The sequence below is a fragment of the Natrix helvetica genome (assembly GCF_964273705.1).
Source record: "Natrix helvetica genome assembly, chromosome: 14".
In the NCBI taxonomy this organism is placed as follows: domain Eukaryota; kingdom Metazoa; phylum Chordata; class Lepidosauria; order Squamata; family Natricidae; genus Natrix; species Natrix helvetica.
In genome coordinates, this window is record NC_138564.1 from 9776530 (window position 1) to 9801090 (window position 24561).

The 24561-nt window shown below is 44.3% G+C and overlaps 1 protein-coding gene and 2 long non-coding RNA genes across 6 annotated transcripts in view; 1 reads left to right on the top strand and 2 right to left on the bottom strand.

Annotated features, from left to right (window-relative positions):
- LOC309399285 overlaps nt 1-23488 on the bottom strand; it is a 29762-nt gene extending 6274 nt beyond the window's left edge. The window contains exons 1-4 of one of the 4 annotated variants that reach the window (XR_014176493.1): nt 22694-22878; nt 21642-21757; nt 7458-7527; nt 6406-7337 (exon numbers count right to left, since the gene is read on the bottom strand). This is a non-coding gene — a long non-coding RNA (uncharacterized lncRNA). Of the gene's footprint in view, nt 1-6405; nt 7338-7457; nt 7528-18851; nt 18988-21641; nt 21758-22693; nt 22879-23354 lie in introns of those variants that run through there. The other 3 variants (XR_014176492.1, XR_014176494.1, XR_014176495.1) reach the window with 3 other exon arrangements.
- LOC309399284 overlaps nt 1-24561 on the bottom strand; it is a 667582-nt gene that overhangs the window by 134473 nt on the left and 508548 nt on the right. The window lies entirely within an intron of this gene.
- MED13L (mediator complex subunit 13L) overlaps nt 23683-24561 on the top strand; it is a 132994-nt gene continuing 132115 nt past the window's right edge. Inside the window, exon 1 of the mRNA XM_081966833.1 lies at nt 23683-23867. Coding sequence (XP_081822959.1) covers nt 23808-23867 — 60 coding nt within the window. The 5' untranslated portion in view covers nt 23683-23807. The remainder of the gene's footprint in view (nt 23868-24561) is intronic.

Sequence of the window (24561 nt, forward strand, 5' to 3'; positions counted from 1 at the left end):
ACAGATGATAGATAGATATAGATGTAGATGTAGATGTAGGTGTAGATATAGATGATATAGATATAGATATATATATAGATATATAGATATAGATATAGATATAGATAGATATAGATATAGATGATATAGATATAGATATAGATATAGATACAGATATAGAATGATAAAACTCAGAAGGATGGAAGGCTGAGTCAACCTTCAGCCTGATGAGATTTGAACTGCCAAATTGCAGTCAGCCGGCAGTCAGCAGAAGTAACCTGCAGTACTGCACTCTAACCACTGTGCCACCGTGGTTAGAGTGTAGTACTAGATAGATAGATAGAGAGATAGATAGATAGATAGATAGATAGATAGATAGATAGATAGATGAAAGAGATATATCATAGCTGATGAATAGATGAGATAAATGATGGATGGATGGATGGATGGATAGATAGATAGATGAAAGAGATATAGCTGATGAATAGATGAGATAGATGTTGGATGGATGGATGGATGGATGGATGGATGGATGGATGGATGGATAGATAGATAGATAGATAGATAGATAGATAGATAGATAGATAGGGTGAAGTTCTAGATTTACTCCAGATTTTGGGATGGGACTTTGCCTGCTAAGGTGTGCTTATCTCAGAACAGCATGGACACTGAAGGTGGAATATTCAAGTTTATTTGCCTGTCTCCTTCTCTTTTTCATTTATGTTTCTCTTCTTCTCCTCTCTCTCTCAATCTCTTGTTTTCAAGGAACCGTTTCCTCAGCAATTTCCCCGTTACCTAAAAATGGCCGTACCCGGGAAATTGGCAAGGAACGGAAGCGAAAAGCATGCTAAGGGAACATCGGGGAGACAAGACAATTTGGGTGGGAAGCAGCTGCGATGGCTCTTTAGTTATTACCTGATTTTTTACGACTGCTTTTAGTCTCCTGACTTCCCAGTTTTATGGAGTGATGCAGCGGGCTGCCAAGATAATCCCGGAATTAATAGGGCAGTGCAGACTTCAAATAAATAAGGGACCCAGGCTGCAATGTAATCGGTAGATTAATCAACTAGCGCTGCGGTTGATTTAATGCGTGGAGCTCATTTGGTCCGGGCGAGGAAATATTTGGAGGTGTCAGGATGAGAATTACAGGGCACATTTTGGGTTCAACTTTTCTCCTCCCGCATGAGAGAAAAGGGATCGAAGAATGGAAAACTGTAAGGTTAAGCATTTTACCCTGTTCTTCCTTGAGAGAATGCTCATCCAGCTAGTCCTCGAGTTACGACCACAATGTGGGCACAATTGAGCCCCAAATTTATGTTGCTAAGTGAAGCATTTGTTAAAGTGAGTTTTGCCCCATTGTATTACCTCTCTTGCCACCAACTCAGAAAACTCTTGGTTTGCTTGTTAGATTGATATGGTCACCTGTCTTTAACAACTTTGGGTGGCTCACAACTACAATTCATTAACCCGAAATATTTTTGCTGGGCATTCTACCAGAAAGTTATGGTAAAGAAAATGTATATTTAATTATTCATGTAATAAAAAGCAGCTAGGATTGCATTTGCACAACATTGGAAAAGTGAAGAGATTCCTACGGATGAGAAGGTGATTAGGAAAATATTAGAATGGGCAGAAATGAATAGGTTAACACTTGCAATTAAAGAGAAGGAGGAAACCGAATATTATAGCATGTGGGAACTATTCTACCGATGGTTAGAGAAAAAAATATGAGTTAGAAATGAAAGTACATTAGTGAAATATAGAAAATATATTAATGGAATTGAATAATTCAAGAAGAGAATTGTTATAGTATCAGATGTGTTATGTATATCAGTATTGTCATGAGCAGATAAATAATGAGTATGGTTGTAAATTCTAAATGTTACACAAGGTATTTGTACCCAGACAACACACTGTTTAATGGAAGATTTGTTTGTATTAAAATAAAACATATATATATTTTAAAAACTACAATTCACTTCAATTCATGCATCTGCAGGGAAACCCTCAACTTATGACCCTAATGGAGTCCCATGGTCACTGGTCATTAAGCAGGTCATCATGGGACTGACACTGTCTTACAACCTTTTTTTTGCAGTAGTTGAAAAGTGAGGACAGAGGTTGTAAAGCAAATGCACAGTCACTAAGCGAACTGCTTGATTGGCTGCTTGATTGCGCCCGTGTACCACTTTGAGAAATGAGAACACCCCCTCCTGCAAATTTGGATGGGGATGATTCCCCCCCCCCCGTCTCAACGTTCTTGAACATCTTTAATTATTTGGCATGGTTTCAGCCTGCCTTCGGAAAGTTTTCATTTCGTTCTCAGCTTTGGCTGTAATTACTGACCAGGTGGCCTACACCCAACACGTTATCAATATTCTTGCTACAAGACAGGACTGCAAGCATAAAGATAAATCCCGTTTTCCTGTCCAGGAGGGCCTCTTTGTCTTATCATCGACCAGTTCTAGCACTAACCCGTAGGAAGAAACAAAATAAAAATAAAACCTAGTTCAACAGCTTCGGCAATTCTACGAGACACCCTGGTGGCCTTTGCAACAGACGAGTCCTCTGATGGCCATTGGAAAACCTGATTAAGTTAATTTTAACCAGGTTATTAGCTGGGCCATCCTGGGCCCAACGTTTGGGAAGCCAGGCTCTGCCTGTCCCACGCCAGGACAAAAGGTAAGTGATGGAGGAGTAACACCTCCTTAAAAAACCTTGGTCCAGCTGGCCCGGCTCGTAGCCCCTCATAAGGACCCCTTTCCAGGGTTACAGGAGAAGATGGTCAACGGTCTTGAAGGTGGAAGAGGGCTCTACGCCCAAACGGCAGATAAAGCGGCAGGACCATCTTCTAGGAGAAGGGAAACTCCGATTACAAACTTCCACTTCCTTGTGGCTCTATCCACTACTGGAAAAAGCTTCCGGAGTCAACCTCGGAGCAAAATCCGGAGCCGGAGTCCCAGAAGCAGTTCGTGACTGTGGACAATCAGTTCTGGTAACTCCTGCAACACAACTGGAACCAATCGTATCAGCTCTGCCCTTCCATTGGACTATTTCAGCAACGTGGAGAGCGGGGATCTGCTGTTTGCAATTGATCACGGTAATCTTGAACTGGAAGTCCCTTTCATCTCTATTATTCCATTCTGTTCTCATTATTCTTTCTATGACCACGTGTATCCGTTCCATCAAGACCAAAGAAAGTCCAGAACGGTGTAGGATCTCCTCATGCCTTCCTAAATGATGGTTTTGGAGCAGGTCTGACAGATGAAGTCACATTTGGGCTCCATTCCCTCACCCATGCTAGTTGTGGTCCTTTCGAGAAAGAAGGCAATGTTTTGGAAAGCAGGATGGAAAGACTGTGTTCCAGTGTGAACACACATTACAATTGTTTTTATGAAAAGAAAAATATTTCGCTTCCATCCGGCTTATACTCCAACAGGATGAAGTGTGAGCAGTATCCAATAAGTAGAAAAAGGCCTAGAAAAAACCAAGATGCAGTCCTGGTGGATCCAGGAATTAGAGCATACTGTGAGGTCCAAAAGAAGGATGTGGTGGCTAAGATGCTGAGCTTGTCGATCAGAAAGGTCAGCAGTTCGGTGGTTCGAATCCCTAGCACCGTGTAACGGAGTGAGCTCCCATTACTTGTCCTGGCTTCTGTGAACCCAGCAGTTCGAAAGCAGGTAAAAACGCAAGTAGAAAAATAGGGACCACCTTTGGTGGGGAGGGAACAACATTCTGTGCGCCTTTGGCATTTAGTCATGCCACCACATGACCACGGAGACGTCTTGGGACAGTGCTGGCTCTTCGGCTTTGAAATGGAGATTAGCATCACCCCCTAGAGTTGGGAACGACTATCACATATGTGCAAGGGGGAACCTTTAACCTTTATGAGGTCAAAAGTTCACCTTGAGCTGGGAAAACCAGATGGAGTTAATACTTCCACTTTCTTTGCAGGGCATGAGACGTGCTCTCCAAGTTGATAGTTATCAAGAGATTTGCTCCTAACTAGGAAATTAAATTACGACTTCCGCAAATCCGTCTGGGGATTCAGGGAAGGTTGCCAGGGATATACAAACAGAGGTTGGAGTGCAAATGTTAATCTACAGGTTAATCCCCTAAACATCAAGCAATTTGTTGGTGGAGAGCAAATTTAACAGCCAAGAGTGGACGAATGGAAGAGTCTTCGTGATGAAGCTTCTCCTTGTGGAGAACTTGTGGACTGCCTCTCAGAGGACTGAAGGCTGGGCTGGGAAGCTGAAGATCAAGAAGGAATTGTGGATTCCTGCAACCTGTAGAATCATATACCCCTGAACTCAGCTGTGTTGTAGTCCAGCTTTATGGATTGTGTGAATACAGGTAGTCCTTTACTTACGACCACAATTGAACACAATCAGAGGTTGTATTCAGCCAGTTCTGACAAATTCTGGAGAACCGGTAGCCGAAATTTTGAGTAGTTCGGAGAACCGGAAAATAGGCTGGCCCCGCCCATGCTGCCTCCCAGGTGATCTTCTTTTGTTGCACTGAACAGGAGAACGGAGTGGGGAAGCAGGTTAGTGGGGTGGGGTGGGGAGGGGGATTTTGCAGTAACCTTCTCCCAGGAGTGGGGAGGGAATGGGAATTTTGCAGTATCCTTCCCTTGCCACGGCCACAAAGCCACGCCCACAGAACCAATAGTAACTTTTTTTGAATCCCACCACTGAACCCAAGACAGTTGTTCAGTGAGATTTGCCCCATTTTACGACCTTTCTTTCCACAGTGGTTAAGCGAATCATTGCATTTGTTAACACGGTTGTTAAGTGAATAGGGGTTCCCCCACTGATTTTGCTCGTCAGATGGTCACAAAAGGAGGAATTATGTGACCCTGGGACACTGCAACCATCATAAATATGAGGAAGTTGCCAAGCGTCTGAATTTTGATCTCATGACCAGAGGGATTCTGCAACGGTGGTTAAGTGTGAAAACAGTCATAAGTCACTTTTTTCAGTGCTGTTGTAACGTCACTAAATGAATGGTTGTATAATGAGGACTTCCTGTACATGCAGTCTGCATCCAGGCTGAAGTGCATTAAATTCAACGTAATGTCTGCCTCTCTTTCTATCCTGACTGCGTATCAGAGAGCAGATTCCTGGGTGCTGAAACTTCCCAGCCATGACTCTGCCCTAGATACTAATACTGATAATATTCACGCGTTAATCAAACAGAAAGACACCTGCCAATTCCATGATTTTTCACTCCTTAACCTCCTTGCCCCGTTTTAGCTCATTATTGAATTCGCTAATCAACAAAACTGAAATAAAAGGATGTAAGCTGTTTCAAGGAGAGCTGCCTTTCGCAATTGACTGATGGTGAATTTGTCAATGCCGATTATATTATCATTCTATACTTTATTCAATGAACCTGAAACTCAGTCCATTGAACATTTAAAAATGTATCACAAATATTATTGGCTGGCACTGATGGCTGATACAGGTTGCAGTAACTTTTTAAGATCTATGATGATGATGATTACCATTATTTATAATAGAATAACAGAGTTGGAAAGCACCTTGGAGGTCTTCTAGTCAAGCAGGAGACCCAATAACATTTCAAACAAACGAGTATCTAATCTCTTTTTAAAAAAAAAAAAACTCCAGTGATGGAAGGACCACAACTTCTGGAGGCGAGCTGTCATTGTTGTGTTGTTTTAATGTCTACTGTTTTTTTAATGTTTGTAAGCCACCCAGAGTTGCGATGGGCAGCATACAGTGTAACATGTAAATGAATAGTCAGCAAAATAATAAAATAGAAATATAATACAATAATTTAAAAAAAAATAAAGTTAGAGTTAACATTCAAATTGTAGTCATAGTTAAAGTTGCAGCTTAAAATAATTAAAATTGAAATTGAAATTAAAATTAAAACCGTGTTCATAATTTTGATAATGCCACTCCAGAATGTGTGTGTGTGTGTCTGTGTGTGTCTCTGTGTGTGTCTGTGTGTGTGTGTGTGTGTGTGTGTGTGTGTGTGTGTAGGGAGGTGATGGGAAGAGAGAAGCCAGCTCTGTTCGCCATCTGCTTTAGTCATATTGGAACCTTTCCTGACCTTGCCTGCCTTGGAATTTCTGACTCCACAGCTCTGCTTTGACTCAGAGTAAAGAACAATTTCCTGACCACATCTTTCTTTTTATAGACACCCGCTTTTTATTGCCAGCTTCCTCCACTAACGGGTCAAGATCACTCCTCGCGGCCTTTCAACAAGGCACCCGTGCTTGCGGCATTCTACTGTCCTCGGCCACAAGGTGGGGAGGAACTTTGGCCATCACCTGCCCCCTTGTTCTGATCTAGGCTTCCCCCAAAAGCACAAAGCAGATTCCTGGTCCCGACAAAAACCCCTTTTTATTAAACGGATGTGAATTCCTCTCATTCACATTCAGCCAAGGCCTGGCAAACAGTCTTTCAAAGGTGAATTTATGACCACAGACCTTATCTAGCTTGGAAAACTGCCATGTAAATATTTTCCCAAACGCTGTGCTGCGCAATCCACCTCTGATCTTCACAGGGAGTCCTCAAGTTACGGCTATTGACTTGCAGTCATCAATTGTTGCAGTTATTCAGAGAGTGAGTGCTGGGACTCACAGTCCTAAGTGCCCTTTTTTTCAGTGCCGTTGAAACGTCAAAATGTTTTCTCTCTCTCGAGAAAGAGTGCAGAGAAGAGCAACAAAAATAATTAGGGGACTGAATGAGGATGGATGCCTGGGTCAACCTTGAGCCAGACAGGATCAAACTCCAGGCTGTGGACAGAATTAGCCTGCAATTCCACACACTAACCACCGTACCACCACAAATCTAATCTATTTTACAGTCCTGAGATTTTGTTAGTCGTCTCCCCTCTACATTCTAAACTCCTCAAATACTGGAAGACTGATATCATGTCACCCCTAGTCCCTCTTTTCATTAAACCAGACATATGCCAATTCCTGCAACCCTTCTTGGTATGTTTTATCCTCCGGCCCCTTCATCGTCTTTGTTGCTCTTCTCTGCAGTCTTCCCAGAGTCTCAACATTTTTTCAATATTGTGGGGGACAAACCTGGATGCGATAAGACCCTGTGATCTTAGGCAACGCCCCCTTAAGCCCCAAACTCAAACCAGGTCGTGCCTGGGGTGACAGTCACTCTCAGTTGGGGTTCCTGGCAGCTTGCTTGCTTGCACGCTCATTTGCACAACCAGCAACCCAAAGCCTTTTGATCGAGATGGGGGCAGGGGCGATCTCTGGCGTGCGCCAGTGTGTGCAAAAGCGTGTGGAACAGATGGAGTGAGACACCCAGCGAGGGAAGTGTTCGCAGGAAGCAGGTTGGGGAGGAGGCTGGCATGCTGAAACCCTGGGGGGAGTCGAAATGAGGTCAGGATGAGTCACGTAAACCTAAATTGCATCAACCCAGTTCTTCCAGCAAGCGGGGGGGTGGGGTGGGGTGGGGGGGAGAGAGAAACGTGTTACTAACCTGACTAAACAGAATGCAGAAACGTGTGCTCGACGGATTCCTTCCCTGGATGGATGCAGGACAGGATGAGCTGAAAAGCAGAAAGGATGAGTTGGGTCTTTTCAAGGTTTTTTTTTTGGGGGGGGGCTGGATTTTTAACCTCTCTCCAATGCTAGGGAGAATTCCCCATTTAGAACATAGAATAATAGGAGTTGGAAGGGACCTTGGAGGTCTTCTAGTCCAACCCTTTGCTCAAATAGGAGACCTTATTCCAGGGGTGAAATCTACATATCTTGGCTACCGGTTCGCAAATGTGAGCACATGCGCCACTTCCGCACATGGGCAGGACTTTACGCGCATGCACAGAGCATCAAAAACGGACAGGATGATGTCTGGGTGGGTGGGCGGAGCCTGCTACCGAGCACACCTGCAAAGGTAAGGAGAAGAGCGGGGGGGATTCGCTGTGCCACGCGATTTAGATTAGCTAGAAAGCAGGAAATCCTGCTTTCTAGCCAATATAAATAGCGCGTCACAACGGATCGTCGAAAATACCAGTTCCCTCGAACTGGTAACATTTTTTTACTACCAGTAACATTTCACCCCTGTCTTATTCCATCCCAGACAAGTGGATGTCCAGTCTCTTCTTGAAAACCTGCACTGATAAGCGTTTCTCACCCACCCCATTTACCCAAACGGCTCTTGGAGTTGGCAGCTTTCCAGCTCCACAGGAGTTATCAGCTACCCAGATCTGGTATCTTTGCTGACTAAGTGTTCAAAGCAGTTTTCTGCGATGGGCAAACGTCCTTCCCCCAGCAGCTGCAAGAAAAGGGTCGGTTGCCTTGGACTGCCATGTGCTGGAAGCCTTCAGCCTGCCACGCTGGAAGGCCCACGGAGGAGTGGGTGGAATTGCAATGCAATGCAATGCAAAAAAAAAGAATTTCCATGGATCATTTCTCACACCGGTCAGGTGGTTGCAGATTTACCAGGGATACGGTGTTTAAAACATGCACACAACCAGACGTCAGCGGAGAGTTGAAAACACTTGCGTGGCAACGCTGGGCTGTGAGCTCTAAATCAGGGTGGCCCACTGACACGGAGACGTCTTGGGACAGCGCTGGCTCTTCAGCTTTGAAACAGAGATGAGCACCGCCCCCTAGAGTTGGGAACGACTAGCACATATGTGTGCGGGGAACGATTGCTTTTACCTTACCAAACAAAATTAACCATCCTGCTCAGCCGATGTTTCTCAATTTTGAGATGTGTGGACTTCAACTTCCAGAATTCCCCAGCCAGTAGGAGGGGTCTTAAGGTTGCTGAGGCTGTGTCAAACCCTAATGATTTTTGGACAATTTGGGCAGCTGGTGGTGTGTGTCTGTGTTTTCACAACCCTTGTGGTTTGCAAAGGCTTAGTGGGATGTGTGAACCCGGCCAATTGTGGCTTTTTGGTTCCGTGTCTAAGTAAATCCGTATTATTGTCATGTGGGCAGAACCTCTAAATCTTCCCAAACCAGCAACCACTGCATCGTCACGTGGCAGTGAGTGCCAGCAATCCGGGAGATCGCCCCAACCAGCAAAAGCAAAAGGAATGTTGTCTGGCACCACTTTCTCTGCGTGGTCGGCCAAATTTTAATTTCTCCTTAAAGTACTGCCTGCTGCTACTTGCGATCCGCTTGGTTCTTCCTGCTGAGTTTCTCCAATATTCTTGAGCCGTGAAGCACCCATAAACTGGGATTTTCTGCAGGCGCTTTTTTCTCGGCATATACAGAATGCAGAGTTAGAAGGGACCCTGGAGGTCTTCTAGTCCAACCTATTCTCCAAAGCACCTGAGGGCAGGACAAGAAGCAACGGATGGAAACTAATCAAGGAGAGAAGCAACTTAGTACAAAGGAGAAATTTCCTGACAGTGAGAACAATTAATCAGTGGAACAACTTGTCTCCAGAAGTTGTGAATGCTCCAACACTGGAAGTCTTTAAGAAGATGTTGGATATCCATTTGTCTGAAGTGGTGTAGGGTTTCCTGCCTAAGCAGAGGGTTGGACTAGAAGACTTCCAAGGTCCCTTCCAACTCTGCTATTGTATTGTATTGTATTGTATTGTATTGTATTGTATTGTATTGCATTGCATTGCATTGCATTGCATTGCATTGCATTGCATTGCATTGCATTGCAATCAAGGGGATAAGCAATTTAGAATTAGGGAGAAAATTCCTGACAGTGAAAACAATTAACCAGTAGAACAACTTGCCTCCAGAAGTTGTGAATGCTCCAACACTGGAAGTTTTTAAAGAAGATGTTGGATATCCATTTGTCTGAAGTGATGTAGGGTTTCCTGCCTAAGCAGAGGGTTGGACTAGAAGACCTCCAAGGTCCCTTCCAACTCTGCTATTATATTCTAATCCTCTGCTCAATCAGGAGGAACTTCATACAAATGGCTTTACAATCTTCTTAAAAACCTCAAGTGATGGAGCACACAGAACTTCCTGAGGCAAGCTGTTCCACTGATGAATTGTTCTCACTGTCAGGAAATTTTTTCTTAGTTCTAGGATCTCTCTGGATTTTTCCTTGATAGGTTTCTACCTCTTACTTCTTGTTGTGCCTTCAGGTGCTTTGGAGAACAGGTTGACCTCCTCTTCTTTGTGGCAAAACCCTCAAGTATAGAAGACTGCTATCCTATCACCCTTACTCCTTCTCTTTGTTAGACTGCACATATCCAGTCCCTGCAACTGTGTATTGTACATTTTAGCCTCCAGTAATCTTATCATCTTTTTTGCTCTTCTCTGCACCCTTTCTAGAGTTTCAACATCAATTTTTTTGTATCATGGAGATCAGAACTGGATGCAATATTCGAAATGTGGCCTGACCAGCGCAGTATAAAGCGGCACTAACACTTTATGTGATTTTGATACTGTTCCTCCGTCGATACGATTTCTGATTTGCCATCCAGGGAGCCGAGTCAATCTGCCAAACCACCATTTCCATTTAACATGAGCAGGAAAAGCCATGCTGGAGTGGGGACTGACATCTGTGGACAAAGCAGACTCAAGAAGCCAACATTTGCCCTGACCTCTTGGCTTTTCATTTCCTGGGCCACGATACAAACTATAAAACCACTATCAAATAACCATCACTGGAGGAATAGGGAACTCGGCGGACAGAGCTTGCATTGAAATATTCAAGAATAAGATGCTTCTTGTGGAAAAATGCTGGATGAGGCAAAAACGAGGAAAAGAAGCTCTTTATGTATATGCTTAAATTTGGCCGTTTTGCCTGTGGCTCAGATTTCTTACTGTACTCCCCCCCCCCCCCCCCGCACGCAAAAACTCTCAGCATCCATACAATCTGGCAGCTGTCAGTTGAGTGCAACCCAGTCCTTGGAAATCACGGGACTATTTTTGGATATCAGTAACACATAAAATGTCCTCCCTTCCCCCCACAAAAGCCAGCATGGTAGATGCCCAATTAATAATTGGATCTTGCATACATATCTTGTTTTGCCCTCGACAAAGTGAAACGCTATAGGCTATCAGCAGCTGCAAGAATTCAACAGGTGCATTTTCTCATCCTCGAGACTGGGCAAACCAAATAGGTTTAGAAAGGAGACAGAGCTATGGGAAAAAGTTCAGTTTGCTGTATGTAAATAAAACTCCGCTCCTTTTTTTTTTCTGGAAGTGAGAAAGACGGTAGCCCCATGGCCATTTTTTCTTACAAACTGGACTTCCTTGGTTTTTCCTTGAAGACGTTTTGCTTCTCATCCAAGAAGCTTCCGACTGAGCTGAAGAAGCTTTTCGGACAAGAAGAGAAATGCCTTCAAGGAAAAAGAAAGATAGTCCCGTTTGCTTTTTGAAAAAAAAGCACCTTTGGGACAACCATGACCTGGATGACTGAGAATCTCCATAGACAGAAAAAAAGTGGTAACTGTCAAGGGTGAAAAGGATTAGGCTGGCTTGACATGCACAATTAAGCCACAACTTGGTATGTGCGAGGTGTAAATTTAAGGGCTGTGGCCAATGTGCAAACCAAGAGCCACTCTTTGTGGGACAACTCACCACGGGTAACTCACCACAGCCAACTCGCTATGGCCAACTTGCCACAGCCAACTCACTGTGGGACAAGAGTTACACTAATATCAAAGAAATAGTGGAATAGAAGCATTAAACAACCGATGCCAAAGGATGGACAGAGTGAAATGTCAATGGCAAAAATTAAAATAACTATATATTAGCGACTAATACATCTGCCTAATATGTAATACAGCCCAGGTTCGAATCCCAGTAAGGGTATGGCTAGCTGATGAGAGCTAAATAGCTTGAAATAGATCTATGCTAGTCTCCCTTTATTTATTTATCAGCACAAATACAACGCAAACATAGCAAAGGCAACATTAAAAATAAAAATATGGTTTTCTGCCTGGATGGTCTTCTGTAATGAGCCGAAGGACAGAAAGGGGGAGTAGTGAGCTCTTTCCCATATTTGGGCATATATATATGGCTGTATGTGTGTGTGTGTTCCAGCATAATGCCTTCAGCAATTTCAACCAAACTTGGTACACAGATGACTTACTCTCTGGAAAAAAATACTGTGGGAGTAATACACTCTTAACACCCCTCGAGGTGTATGTGCTCTGTTAAGATGCAGCCTTTTGTTCCTTTAAATGGCTCCTACTGTACAGCGCAGGGGAGTTGCCATGGTAACGGCTTCACAGTACTCCACAAGTGGGCTCCCTCTGGTAAGGGGGAAAATCCAATATTAGAAATTATGTTTGGTCCAGATATTTCCCCCCCCCCCTATAAATAAACATCTGGGCAATGCTGAGCTATTGGCTAGTTTTAAATAATTAAATAGAATTGTTAAACTATCCCGCAGCAAGTTGTCCCATTACCTTCTCTCTGGAATCTGTAACTGTAAGGCATGGCCAAGGAAGAACCAGCAATCCTCAAGCCAGGCAGAACTGTTGTGTTAACAGTGGTGTCGTTAGTCTCAAGGCTGGTAAAAGAACAGCCCAATGTCTTTTGACTTGAAAAGATGGAAGGGAAGGGACCAAAAGTTTAAATTAAATTTAAATTTAATCTATTTAAATTAAATGGATTAAAATGCAATCCTAGGCTGCATTTGTAGAGAGATAGAATCAAGAGCAGGTGAAGTGTTAGTACCACTTTATGAAGCCTTAGTAAGACTATACCTGGAATACTGCATCCAGTTTTGGCCACCACGTTAAGACTCTAGAAAGAGTGCAGAGAAGAGTAACAAAGATGATCGGAGGGCTGGAGGCTAAAACATGCGAAGAACAGTTGCAGGAATTGGGCAAGTCTAGTCTAGTAAAAAGAAGAACGGGGTGACATGATAGCAGGGTTCCAATATTTGAGGGGCTGCCACAAAGAAGAGGGAGTCAACCTATTCTCCAAAGCACCTGAAGGCAGGACAAAAAGCAATGGATGGAAACTTATCAAGGAGACAACCAAGCTAGAATTAAGGAGAATTTTCCTGACAGGTAAAACAATTAAGTAGTGGAATTGCCTCCAGAGGTTGTGAGTGCTCCATTACTGGAGGTTTTCAAGAAGAGATTGGACAGTCCTTTGTTGGGAATATTATAGGAGGCTGGACTAGAAGACCTCTGAGATCCCTTCCAACTCAGTTATTCTGTATTCTGATAGGTTCTTATCCTTTCCCACTATTTTTTTCTCCCAAGGGAATGAAATGAAATTCAATGGAAAGCAAGACATGTTGGATCAGGGCCAACTGTTGGAAAATAAACAGACTTCTTTCTTACTCCATCCGAGTCTGTCCTTTTTACATACAGAGGAGGGGGGGGGGAATGTTGGGATCATGAGTCATTTCTTGAATAATTGCACCATGAAGGCTGTCCACTGAGTCCAATTTTTCAAAGTGGACTAATAGTTGAAAAGCTCTGGAGAAATAATAAAATTGGAGAGACTATTTTCTGTAATGCCTCCCTCCCTTCCTTTAAAGGTTTGAGAAATAGCCTTTTTTCTCCCCCTAGAAAAGGAAATCGAACAGGCGGGGGGGGGGGCTGGGCTGCAAATTAAAACAAAGTTTTCTGCTACATCCAAAGCTCCATTTGAGCCAACCGTTAAGATGGCTGAATTTAATCTTGGTTAGATGTTCGGGGGCTGGCCATGCTGGATGAACTGAGCCAGTTTGCTTAACTTGAGTTAGAATCACTTGGATGACTTGAGCACTAGCTATAGAAATTGAATGGATGGATGGATGGATGGATGGATGGATGGATGGATGGATGGATGAATACATACATACATACATACATACATACATTATCAAGGGCTACGGTAGCTCAGTGGTTTAGATGCTGAGCTTGTCGATTAGAGAGGATCGGCAGTTTGGCGGTTCGAATCCCTAGCACCGTGTAACGGAGTGAGCTCCCGTTACTTGTCCCAGCTTCTGCCAACCTAGCAGTTCGAAAGCATGTAAGAATGCAAGTAGGAAAATAGGGACCACCTTTGGTGGGAAGGTAACAGAGTTCCATGCGCCTTTGGCATTGAGTCATGCCGGCCACATGACCACGGAGACATTTAACAATGCTTGGTGATTCGCAGGTAGGTTGGAATATGAAAAAAAAGATAACCCTTAATTTCCCCTCCCCAACCAGTCCTTGGCAAGGTGTGAGTATTACGTTTTAGCATATTTATAAATGTTACATTCTGTATAGCAGTGGGAATTTTTTTCTTTAAAAAAAAAATCTCTCCATTCTAATTTCAAGTGGAAATACTTGGCATATTGTCATGGAGTTCTGGAAGGGGTTTATGCTAATAACAACAACAACAACAACAACAACAACAATAATAATAATAATAATAATAATTGTGAACATTATTTACATTTTTCTGGCATTGTTGGATTGGGGGAAAAAAGGAAAATACAAGGGAGATGGGCAGATGGGGAAAATGAATCACTTGGAAAGCTAAGACAGATATAGCCAGGGGTAAGTCAGGGAATGAAAAATTATGTGACATCAGGATATGATTTTTAATTTTTCTAAGCAGGCGTCTTCTCAGTCCTAAAGTTCAGGGAATATTAATTCAGCCCAGAAGGCTTCTAATCTGTGAGTTACCCAAATATTTTGTTTTGGTGCCTTTGAGATAAGGTTGACTCCTGATGAATGCCCAGACTAGTCCTTGTGGTTTTCTTGGCAACGTTTTCCAAAATCATTTGCCCTTGCCTTCTTCTTCTTCTTAGGGTTGAGAAAGATGGATTGGCCCAAGATGACCAGCTGACTTCCAGTACTTGAGGGACTGTCACAAAGAAGAGGGGGGGGGGGGGAACCTATTATCCAAAGCACCTGAGTGCAGGAGAAGAAATGGATGGAAACTAATCAAGAAGAAAAGCAACCTAGAGCTAAGGAGAAAGTTACTAACGTGAGAACAATGAACCAGAGGGACAGCCTGCCTTCAGAAGTTGTGGTAGCCTCATCACTGGAGGTTTTCAACAAGAGACTCAACTGCCACTTGTCTGGAACAATATAAGATCTCCTGCTTGAGCAGGAAATTGGATTAGAAGACCTCCAAGGTCCCATCCAACATGAGTACACCATCTTCACAGGTAGTTCTTGACTTACAGCCATGTGTTTAGTGACCATTCAAAGTTACAACAGCACTCAAAAAAGTGACTTATTTCTCACACTTACAACCGTTGTAAGCATCCCCATAGTCAGGTGATCAAAATTTGGGTGCTTGGCAACTGGTTCATATTTATGATGGGTGCAACATGTCCTGGGGTCACGTTGTCCACTCCTGCAACCTTCTAATAAGCAAAGTCAACGGGGGAAGACAGAGTCACTTAACGGCCATGTTACTAACTGCAGGGATTCCCTTAAATGCTGTGACAATGATGGTCATGAAATGGGGCAAAGCTCACTTAGTTGTCTTGGTTAGCAACGGAAATTTGGAGCTCAGTTGTGGTCATAAAGTTGAGCCCCCCCCCCCCTGTGTTGTCAGAGTGTAGTAACCAAATCTTGCAAACAGAGACGTGCTGAAGATAACTCCTTGTCTTGCAAAGCTACTGATTTATTTATTTTTTGTATAACCCGCGGCTGCTAAAAGCGGGAGATCAGAGAAAATCTTTTTTTCAGGTCAGCTGAGATGCTCAAGAGCCAAGGGAACCCTAGAGATTTGGGATTTTAAAAAATATATATATTTGTATTCTATCTCTGTCATATCTGCTCTAGTTTTGAGACCCCTTTGTAACGAGGTACCTTTAAGTCAGCTTGAATGTACTTAGCAAGCTGAATTTGCTCAGATTGATCCAAGGGAATAATTTTTCCACCCCGTCTGGCTGCATTTTTTTTTTGCGTCTGTTTTTTCCCCCCTCCTCTCCCATTCATCCTATTATCTGATTCCTCTTTGAAGTCACTCCGATGTCTTGATGTCTTTGTTAAGTCTAAATGTCAAGAATATGTCTAATTTCCTCAAATCTGGAAATGGTACAAAGAAGTAGCAGAGCTGTAATCATAAAATCTGCAAGAAAACCCCTTGTGTCTGCCTTGAAATAAATAAATATATATATTACACACACACACACACACACACACACACACACACACACACATTTTTCATTAAGACCAGAGACTGTTAGTCTAGAAAGCAGAGGCATCTTGATGGTTCATTTTCCTGGAAACGACAATTTAAAAGCAGAAGATTCTTGCTCACACACAGCGTAACACCCACAAATGCAGATTGTCTGGGTTATAAATCTTTATCTCCGCCCATTTTCCTTCCCCCCTCTCCCCCCCAAATCAAGGAAGAAATCCTATTTGTTCAATTGGAGGTAAGGAGGAGGTTGAATCAGGATGATTTAGAATAGATTAGTCAGTTTATATTATATTATTTTTATTCTAAATCCCAGTAGAATAAAAATAGCAGCGTCCCCGCCACAGGAAAAGAAAGCAAGGTATTTTCATATTCAGAGAAGCAAGGAATTATCTGGATGTACCAAGGAGCGTGAAATGTGTTTAGATCAGAGGGGGTATTCTGCCAGCTCGCACCAGTTCGGGCGAACTGGTAATGGTGGCAGCGCAAGGTTCTACCAGCCCACCCAGACGTCGTCAAGGACCTTCTGGGCACATGCAGAAGGTTCTGTGCGTGCCCAGAGCAGAGCGCGCCCAGGGAGCCCACTCCTGCTACCGAACCGGTAGTGGAGAAAATAGGATAACATTCCGATCAATTTGAAAATCGAGAGCGTTGAATTTGGACATCCAGACTGAATCTCCAAATCAGAGCTGAATTGATTTAGAGAGAGTCGGGCTATGAAAGGCAGTCGTTTGCACTTAATGGCTCCAGCAGAACCCATCAATTTGATTCAGCAGTTCCAGGCGATGCTCCCGATTGATCCAAATTATTCTCAATCCATTCGGAAGGGGTTGGACAGTTTGGGCAATTTTAATCTCTGCCTGGGGATTTTGTGGCAACCACGTTTGTTCAGCTGTAAAAGTCAAGTAGAGATGGAGAGAACTGGGGGAGTCTTGGGGGGAGGAGTCAAAAATGTCCAGATGAATGTTAAAAAAGGGTGGGTGGGGCTTTGATCACATGATCACGGCCACCACTTTTATTTTTTTTCTGACCCAGTCTTGCAGACCCCTTTGGGATAATCCATGGAGGAGAACGGTAGGAGGCCATGGATTTAACCCTTCTCTTTTCCAGTACAGATTCCAAAATCTCAGCTGCCAAAGCGTTGGGATGTTGATAGAGGTCAAGCTGGGTTTGCTTAACAATGGCACCGGTCACTTAACAACCGCCGTGATTCTCTTAACAACCAAGAGAGGGAAAAGTTATAAAATTGGGGGCGACTCACTCAAACCGCCTTGCTTAGCAATGGAAATTGTGGCCTCAACTGGGCTCATCAGCCAAGGGCTACTTGTAGCAATAGCAACAGCCCTTAGACTTATATACCGCTTCACAGTGCTTTACAGCCCTCTCTAACCGGTTTAGAGTCAGCCTCTTGGCCCCAACCATCTGGCTCTTCATTTTACCAACCTCAGAAAGATGGAAGGCTAAGTCAACCCGGAGCTGATGAGATTCGAACTGCCAACCTGCTGGCAGCCAGCAGTCAACAGTTAGCTTGCAATGCTATATTCTAACCATTGTGCCACCAGGGCCCCTATTTGTCTCTTTGCCTGCCTGCCTGCCTATCTATCAACTATATCTGCCTGTCCACCCGTCCATCTACCTACCTACCTACCTACCTACCTACCTACCTACCTACCTACCTATGTATCTACCTACCTACCTATCATTATCTATCTATCACTAAAGCAATAGCACTTAGACTTATATACCACTTCACAGTGCTTCCCAGCCCTCTCTAAGTGGTTTACAAAGTCAGCATATTGCCTCCAACAATCTGCGTCCGTCCGTCCATCTACCTATCATTATCTATCTATCTATCTATCTATCTATCTATCTATCTATCTATCACTAAAGCAATAGCACTTAGACTTATATACCACTTCACAGTGCTTTCCAGCCCTCTCTAAGCGGTTTACAAAGTCAGCATATTGCCTCCAACAATCTGCGTCCATCCGTCCATCTACCTACCTACCTACCTACCTACCTACCTACCTACCTACCTACCTACCTACCTCTATCTATCTATCTATCTATCTATCATCTATCTATCTATCTATCTATCTATCTATCTATCTATCTATCTATCTATCTATCTATCATCATCACTAAAGCAATAGCACTTAGACTTATATACCACTTCATAGTGCTTTGCAGCCCTCTCTAAGCGGTTTACAAAGTCAGCATATTGCTCCCAACAATCTGGGTCCTCATTTAACTGACCTCAGAAGGATGAAAGGATGAATTAACCTCGAGCCAGTCAGGATTCAACTGCTGGCAGTCAGCAGAAGGAGCCTGCAATACTGCATTCTAACCACTACGCCACCTTGAGATAAGAGCCGTGGTGGCGCAGTGGTTAGAATGCAGTATTGCAGGCTACTACTGTCAAAATAAGCCTTTTTATAGATTTCTGTCTTACTTTGTTTACAAGCTTTCAGCCGAAAGGTGAACAATTCCTGTTGTTCTATGTCTGTTCTAATTTACTACAACCTCGGATTGCTATTTTGGGATGAAAATGTTTCATGTTGGCTTCGTTTTGGTGTTGGGATTCCCTGAGTGGATAAAAAAACACAAGCCCTTCACTGTGAACTTTTCCTCTGTAGAAAGGTTGTCATTTCAGAACTCCTCTTGCTCTTAAGAACTGGCCTTCCACAAAATATGGAATTCTCTCAGATTCTGTGAATGAACTAATGGAATGACTAGACTTTCTCGGCCACTACAGAAATAATGACCCATAAGCTGATAGCTTTCCAGCTGTTAATTAACAGAGTGGTGTGCAATTACTCCAGGAAACTGAACAGATATCAATGGAGCAAACTTTAATTAAAATGTACATCTGGTCAAATGAAATAGTGCTGAAACATTTTTTTTCACTGTACTCCAAAGCCAGGCAGCCAGAAAGAGGGGTTAAACCCCAACCTTTCCCATGCCTTAATCTTGCCCAGATGTTTGCTGCAGCTGAAACATAAATGAGAGCAATACTGTCTCCAGAATGCATCTATAGTAACATAGCAGAACAGGCAATTTGAGATCATGTCCATCTTTCTCTCTCCATGGAGAGGGAGGGAGGGAGGGAGGGAGAGAGCGAGAGAACAAGAGAGAGAGCCCATGTTACTAACTTAACATCTGCAACAATTCACTTAACAACTGTGGCAAGAAAAGTTGTAAAATGGGGCATAACTCACTCAATGAATGTTTCACTTAGTTGTAGAATTTTTTGGCTCAATTGTGGTCATAAGTTGAGGACTGCACCGAACATCTATACTGAAGTGGCTCAGGATGGTTTACAACACAATAAAAGCAAGAATAAGAAAACATTAAATACAAATAACAGGATAAAACTAGGAACCAGGTATACCAGCGGCATGAGGTGGCATAAGACTTTTCTTTCTTAGACCACCAAGCACTTCCAAGCACATATTTCCCCGGGTCCCCAAAAGGTCTCGGGGCCAAACATTCTCTCCCATCCTCGCCTCCCTGACAGGGCTGTTGTTACAAAGGAAACCCATGAGGTAAGAAGTGTTAAGTACAGTGCCTGGAGCTCTTGAAGGACAGGCAGGGACAGACAGACATCTGACAAATAAGTGAATCATCAGACAGCAATTACTTTCCGTAACTGCTTAAATTAATGCAAAGATATAAACTAGTCATCCATATACAACCTTGCATATAAATGAGACTTTATAACCACAATAGGAACTGGATGCCCACCAATCTTGAGTTAGTGAAAGAGAAAGTTAGAGGGACGTGATTGAGAGAAAAAAAAAGTGGCAAAGGCTTAAAATAGGCTCGGTTTAGATGGAATAAGGAAGGAAATATTGAGTAGAAAGAAGGAAGAAAAGGAAAAGGATTTGGAAGATCTGAAGAAAATGTGCAACCCTCCACCCCAAAACAAACAAACATAAGACTCTAATTCTAAGTTATTAGAATTGCCAAAGAAAAAGGATCAAGAAAAGATGTTTTATGTTTATGGTCTCTGTTACAAAATGACAGGAAAATATCCTACAACATACATAATGACAGGGAAAAATGATACAATATGGCCAATGTTATAAAATGATTCCCTTCTAGGCATCCAACAGGCCATTAAAAATAATTAAGTAGAGATTCAACCTAAGAGAAATGTCCTGACAGTGAGAACAATTAATCAGTGGCTTGCCTTCAGAAGTTATAAGTGCCCTGCCAACACTGGAGTTTTTCAAGAATAGACTACACAGCCACTTCCCTGGTATAGGATCTCCTGTTTGAGTAGGAGGCTGGACTGGAAGACCTCTGAGATCCCTTCCAGCCCTATTATGGTTTTATGATATCAGAATTTGACACGGTTAAGATTTATGACCTTGTCTGCAAGGCAGCACCTGGGTGAATTGCGTTTAATTTGAATTAAGTTAACTCGGTGATGGTACAGCAGAATTAGCCCATTGTGCAAACAGGATAGGATCCTCTATGTCCTTCGGCTGGCTGTTCACAATACATTAGGCTGAAAGATGGCTTGCTGATTGAAGGTCCAACGTATTGTGTGAACTCAAGCAATTGGATTACACGAACAAGCCAAGATGGAATTAGTTGTGGTTTAGCATGTAAATGCAGAGGCAAGTCATCCACATTTTGAAGATGTTTACAAGCCCTGGATTTTGGATTAGCTGCCTGTTGTGTCCCCCCCCCCAAATTAGGTGCTCTTTAGTCATGGGGGGCTACAGCTGCCAATGATGTCCTCAAAATTGTCTCATCCTGTGAATGTGGAGGGCAACGACTGCAGAAAGGTAGGACTGTTCTTTTGGAGTAGAGAGAAACCCCATATTGTTAATCCCTCTGTTCCGAGGCCTGATTAAAACACACATATTTATTGTGCTTTTTATTGCAAAAAATCAGAGAGCTCTCCAACATTTGCCCATATGGCTGTCAGTTCTGATGTGCTGTTAGTAACATCCTGCACTTTTGAAAGAAAGAAAGAAAGAAGGAAATGAAAGAATGAACGAAAGAAAGAAATGAAAGAATGAAGGAAAGAAATGAAAGAATGAAGGAAAGAAAGAAATGAAAGAATGAAGGAAAGAAATGAAAGAATGAACGAAAGAAAGAAATGAAAGAATGAAGGAAAGAAAGAAGGAAATGAAAGAATGAAGGAAAGAAATGAAAGAATGAAGGAAAGAAGGAAGGAAATGAAAGTATGAAGGAAAGAAGAAAGGATGAAGGAAAAAATGAAATAAAGGAAAGAGACAAATGAAAGAATGAAGGAAAGAAATAAAAGAATGAAGGAAAGAAAGAAATGAAAGAATGAAGGAAAGAAAGAAGGAAATGAAAGAAGGAAAGAAATGAAAGAATGAAGGAAAGAAGGAAATGAAAGTATGAAGGAAAGAAGAAAGGATGAAGGAAAAAATGAAATAAAGAAAAAAGACAAATGAAAGAATGAAGGAAAAAATATGAAAGAATAAAAGAAAAAAGAAAGGAAAGAAGGAAAGTATGAAAAAAGAAAGAAAATGAAGCAACAAAGGAAGGAAAGACATGAAAGAATGAATGAATGAAGGAAGGAAGGAAGGAAGGAAGGAAAGGAAAGAAAGAAAGATTTTGTCTGCAATTAGGTGTCTTTTCTTGAATCAGTCAAATCCACATACCTGGTTTCCATAACCTCAGGACACTCAGGAGAATGCCCTGGTTTAATTCAGGGATGTCCAATTTGGCAATGTTAAGACCTGTGGACTCCAACTCCCAGAATTCCCCAGCCAGCCAACTGAAAAACAAATATTGACAAACCAAAGTATATTAGTCCTCCTATTACGGCCAGATCCCTGGCGTTTATAGGAGCTCCTTAATCTACTCAATTACAGAGGTGGTACACGCAATTGTTCCTATTATAATCATGAATTCATTGGAAATCAAGTGAGTATTGATAAGTATAGGTGATACGGTGGATTCTTTCTTCGTCTTTTGTATTTGCACTTTTCCCAGATTTTCCTTAAAAAAAAGATCGATGATGGCTTTGTTAAAAAAAAAGAAAAAAGAGATTACGCTCACAAAAAAATTTAATACTCCAGCCTGCTTTAGTTATCAGCCAAAAACCTTAGTCAAAATGGTTTGAAAGCACGTCAGCATTTGATGCAAAATTGTTGGGTGACTTTCAGTTTTGGAGGCTTGTGCCAACTCAAAAAAGGATGACCCAGTGCCAAATTTAGCCTTGGTGAAACCCTTTGTTATATAAAGCTTGGATGCCCCTTGTTCAAATCAGGATCTTGGGTCTCCACATAAAAAGGGTGAACACACATACAACTTTCATTTGTATGAAGTGGTGTCAGTAGGGTTTCCTGCCTAAGCAGGGGGTTGACTAGAAGACCTCCAAGGTCCCTTCCAACACTTGTTATTCTATTCTATTCTATTCTATATTCTATTGTTCTCTATTCTCTATTCTATTGTTCTCTATTCTCTATTCTATTCTAATCCTTATTTTGCTCTATTCTATTCTACTCCATTCTATTCTATTTCTATTCTATTCTATTCCTTATTTTGCTCTCTTCTATTCTACTCCATTCTGTTCTATTCTATTTCTATTCTATTCCTTATTTTGCTCTATTCTATTCTACTCCATTCTATTCTATTTCTATTTTCTATTCTATTCTTTCCATTGTTTAATAGCAAATGAAAAACACAGATTATTTTCAGACAAACGTACTTGCCGGTCACAGATTTATTTCTTTGGCTGGCTTGAGTTTCTCTCACAGGGTATAATATACTTTAAATCCTGGAAGCAACACTTCCATTGTAATTTTAAAAATAACATTAAGATACACCGATAGCCCCCCTCAGCTCCGCAGCTGTCAATCAGCCAGCAGGGGGGCGTGGCTTAGAAAAGCCGCGCATTCCGTTACTGCGAGGTAACTTTGCCTCGCTTGCTCCGCCCGCCCTCCTCTCGGCTCCACAGCGCTCCCTTCGGCCACTCGGCCCACGGCGCCTGCGCCAAGCGGCGTCTACCCCCCCCGCCTCTCCTTCCTTCTTTCCTTTGCCTCCCCCCTCCCTCCTCCTCTTGCGTCCAGCCGGGACGGCCGCGCCCCACGTGACCCGCGCCGGGCCAATGGCGAAGCGCGCTGCTCCTGGTGGCCGCCATTGCTGTCAGAGCCCCCGAGCCCTGCCAGCCTTCTGTGGATGCCTATGAGGAGTGCGAGGCGGCGCTGAGGGGAGCCCACCAGGGAGAAGGAGCGGCGGCGGCGGCGGCGGCCGCGCTCGATCCCTAGCCGGGCGGCGAGGAAGAGGACGACGCCGCCGCCGCCTCCTTCCTCCACCGCCTAGAGAAGGAGGAGCGGCTGCCTGCCTCCGCCCGCCCTGAGGGGACCCACCCGGCGGCGGCGGCGGCGGCAGCAGCAACAGCCACAGCAGCAACAGCGGCGGCGGCTCCTCTTGAAGCGCGCGCACCTCTTCGTTTGTCGTCGCCGCCCGCCTCGTTTCCCGCACTCCCCCCTCCCTCCCATCATTTCTTTGGCCCGACGCGGGCGGGCGAGGAAGAGCCGAGCGGGAAGGCGGAAGCGGGAGCCCCGCCCGCGCCGAGTGGCGGCCGCCGCTGCCGCCGCCCTTTCTCTCCGTCTGGGCTGCCGATCGGGCATCGGAGGAGGAGAAGGGGGGGATTTTGGGAAGGAAGGAGGGGGAAAGGAGAGGGCGGGCGGGCGCCTCCGCCGCCGCCGCCGGGCCCGCCCCCCTCGGCGCCTGTGCGGCTGGTGCTGCTGCCTCGCTCCGCTCCGCCCGGCCCGGCCAGACATGCCCCGTTCTGGAGGCCGGGCTCGCCGAGGAGGACCATGACTGCGGCGGCGAACGGGGCGAGCCTGGAGGACTGTCACTCCAACCTCTTCTCCCTGGTGAGTCGGGGTGGGGGGAGGGGAAAGGGGAGGGGGCAGAGAATGATGGGGGGGGGGAGCAACTTTCTCGCGGCCTTGAAAGGCCCGGGGTGGTGGTGGTGGTGGTGGTCGAGGCTTGGCACCTTCCCTCCCTTCCCTCGTGGCCCCACCCCTGGCCCGCCCTCCTTGGATCACTGCGGGGTGGGCAGGGGTCTCGGGTGGGAGGGGGGTTAGGGGGATGGGAGAGGGAGACAAGAGAGATGGCTGGGTCCTACTTGGGAGGACCACCAGGGAGCCCCTTTCCCTTCCAGGGGGGTCTTCTCGCTGGAGGGAGGGCAGCCCCCCCCAAAAAAGGTGGCCCGGGGTAACTTTCCCCAGGTGCTAAGGATGGGGGGAAGGGGGGGGCTTGGCACCTTCCCTTCCTCCTTCCATCCCTCCCTCCCACGCTGCCCCTGGCCCCACCCCTGGCCCGCCTTCCTTGGATCGCTGCAGGGGTCTCGGATGGGAGGGAGAGGGGGTGGGAGAGGGAGACAAGAGAGATGGCTGGGTCCTACTTGTGGGGGGGCAGCCCACGAGGGAGCCCCCTCCCTTTCCAGGGGGTTCCTCTCTTGCTGGAGGGAGGGCAGCCCCGTCCCACCAAGGTGGCTGGGGCAACTTTCCCCAGATGCTAAGGGTGGGGAAGGGTTGGCACCTTCCCTCCCTCCCCTCGTGGCCC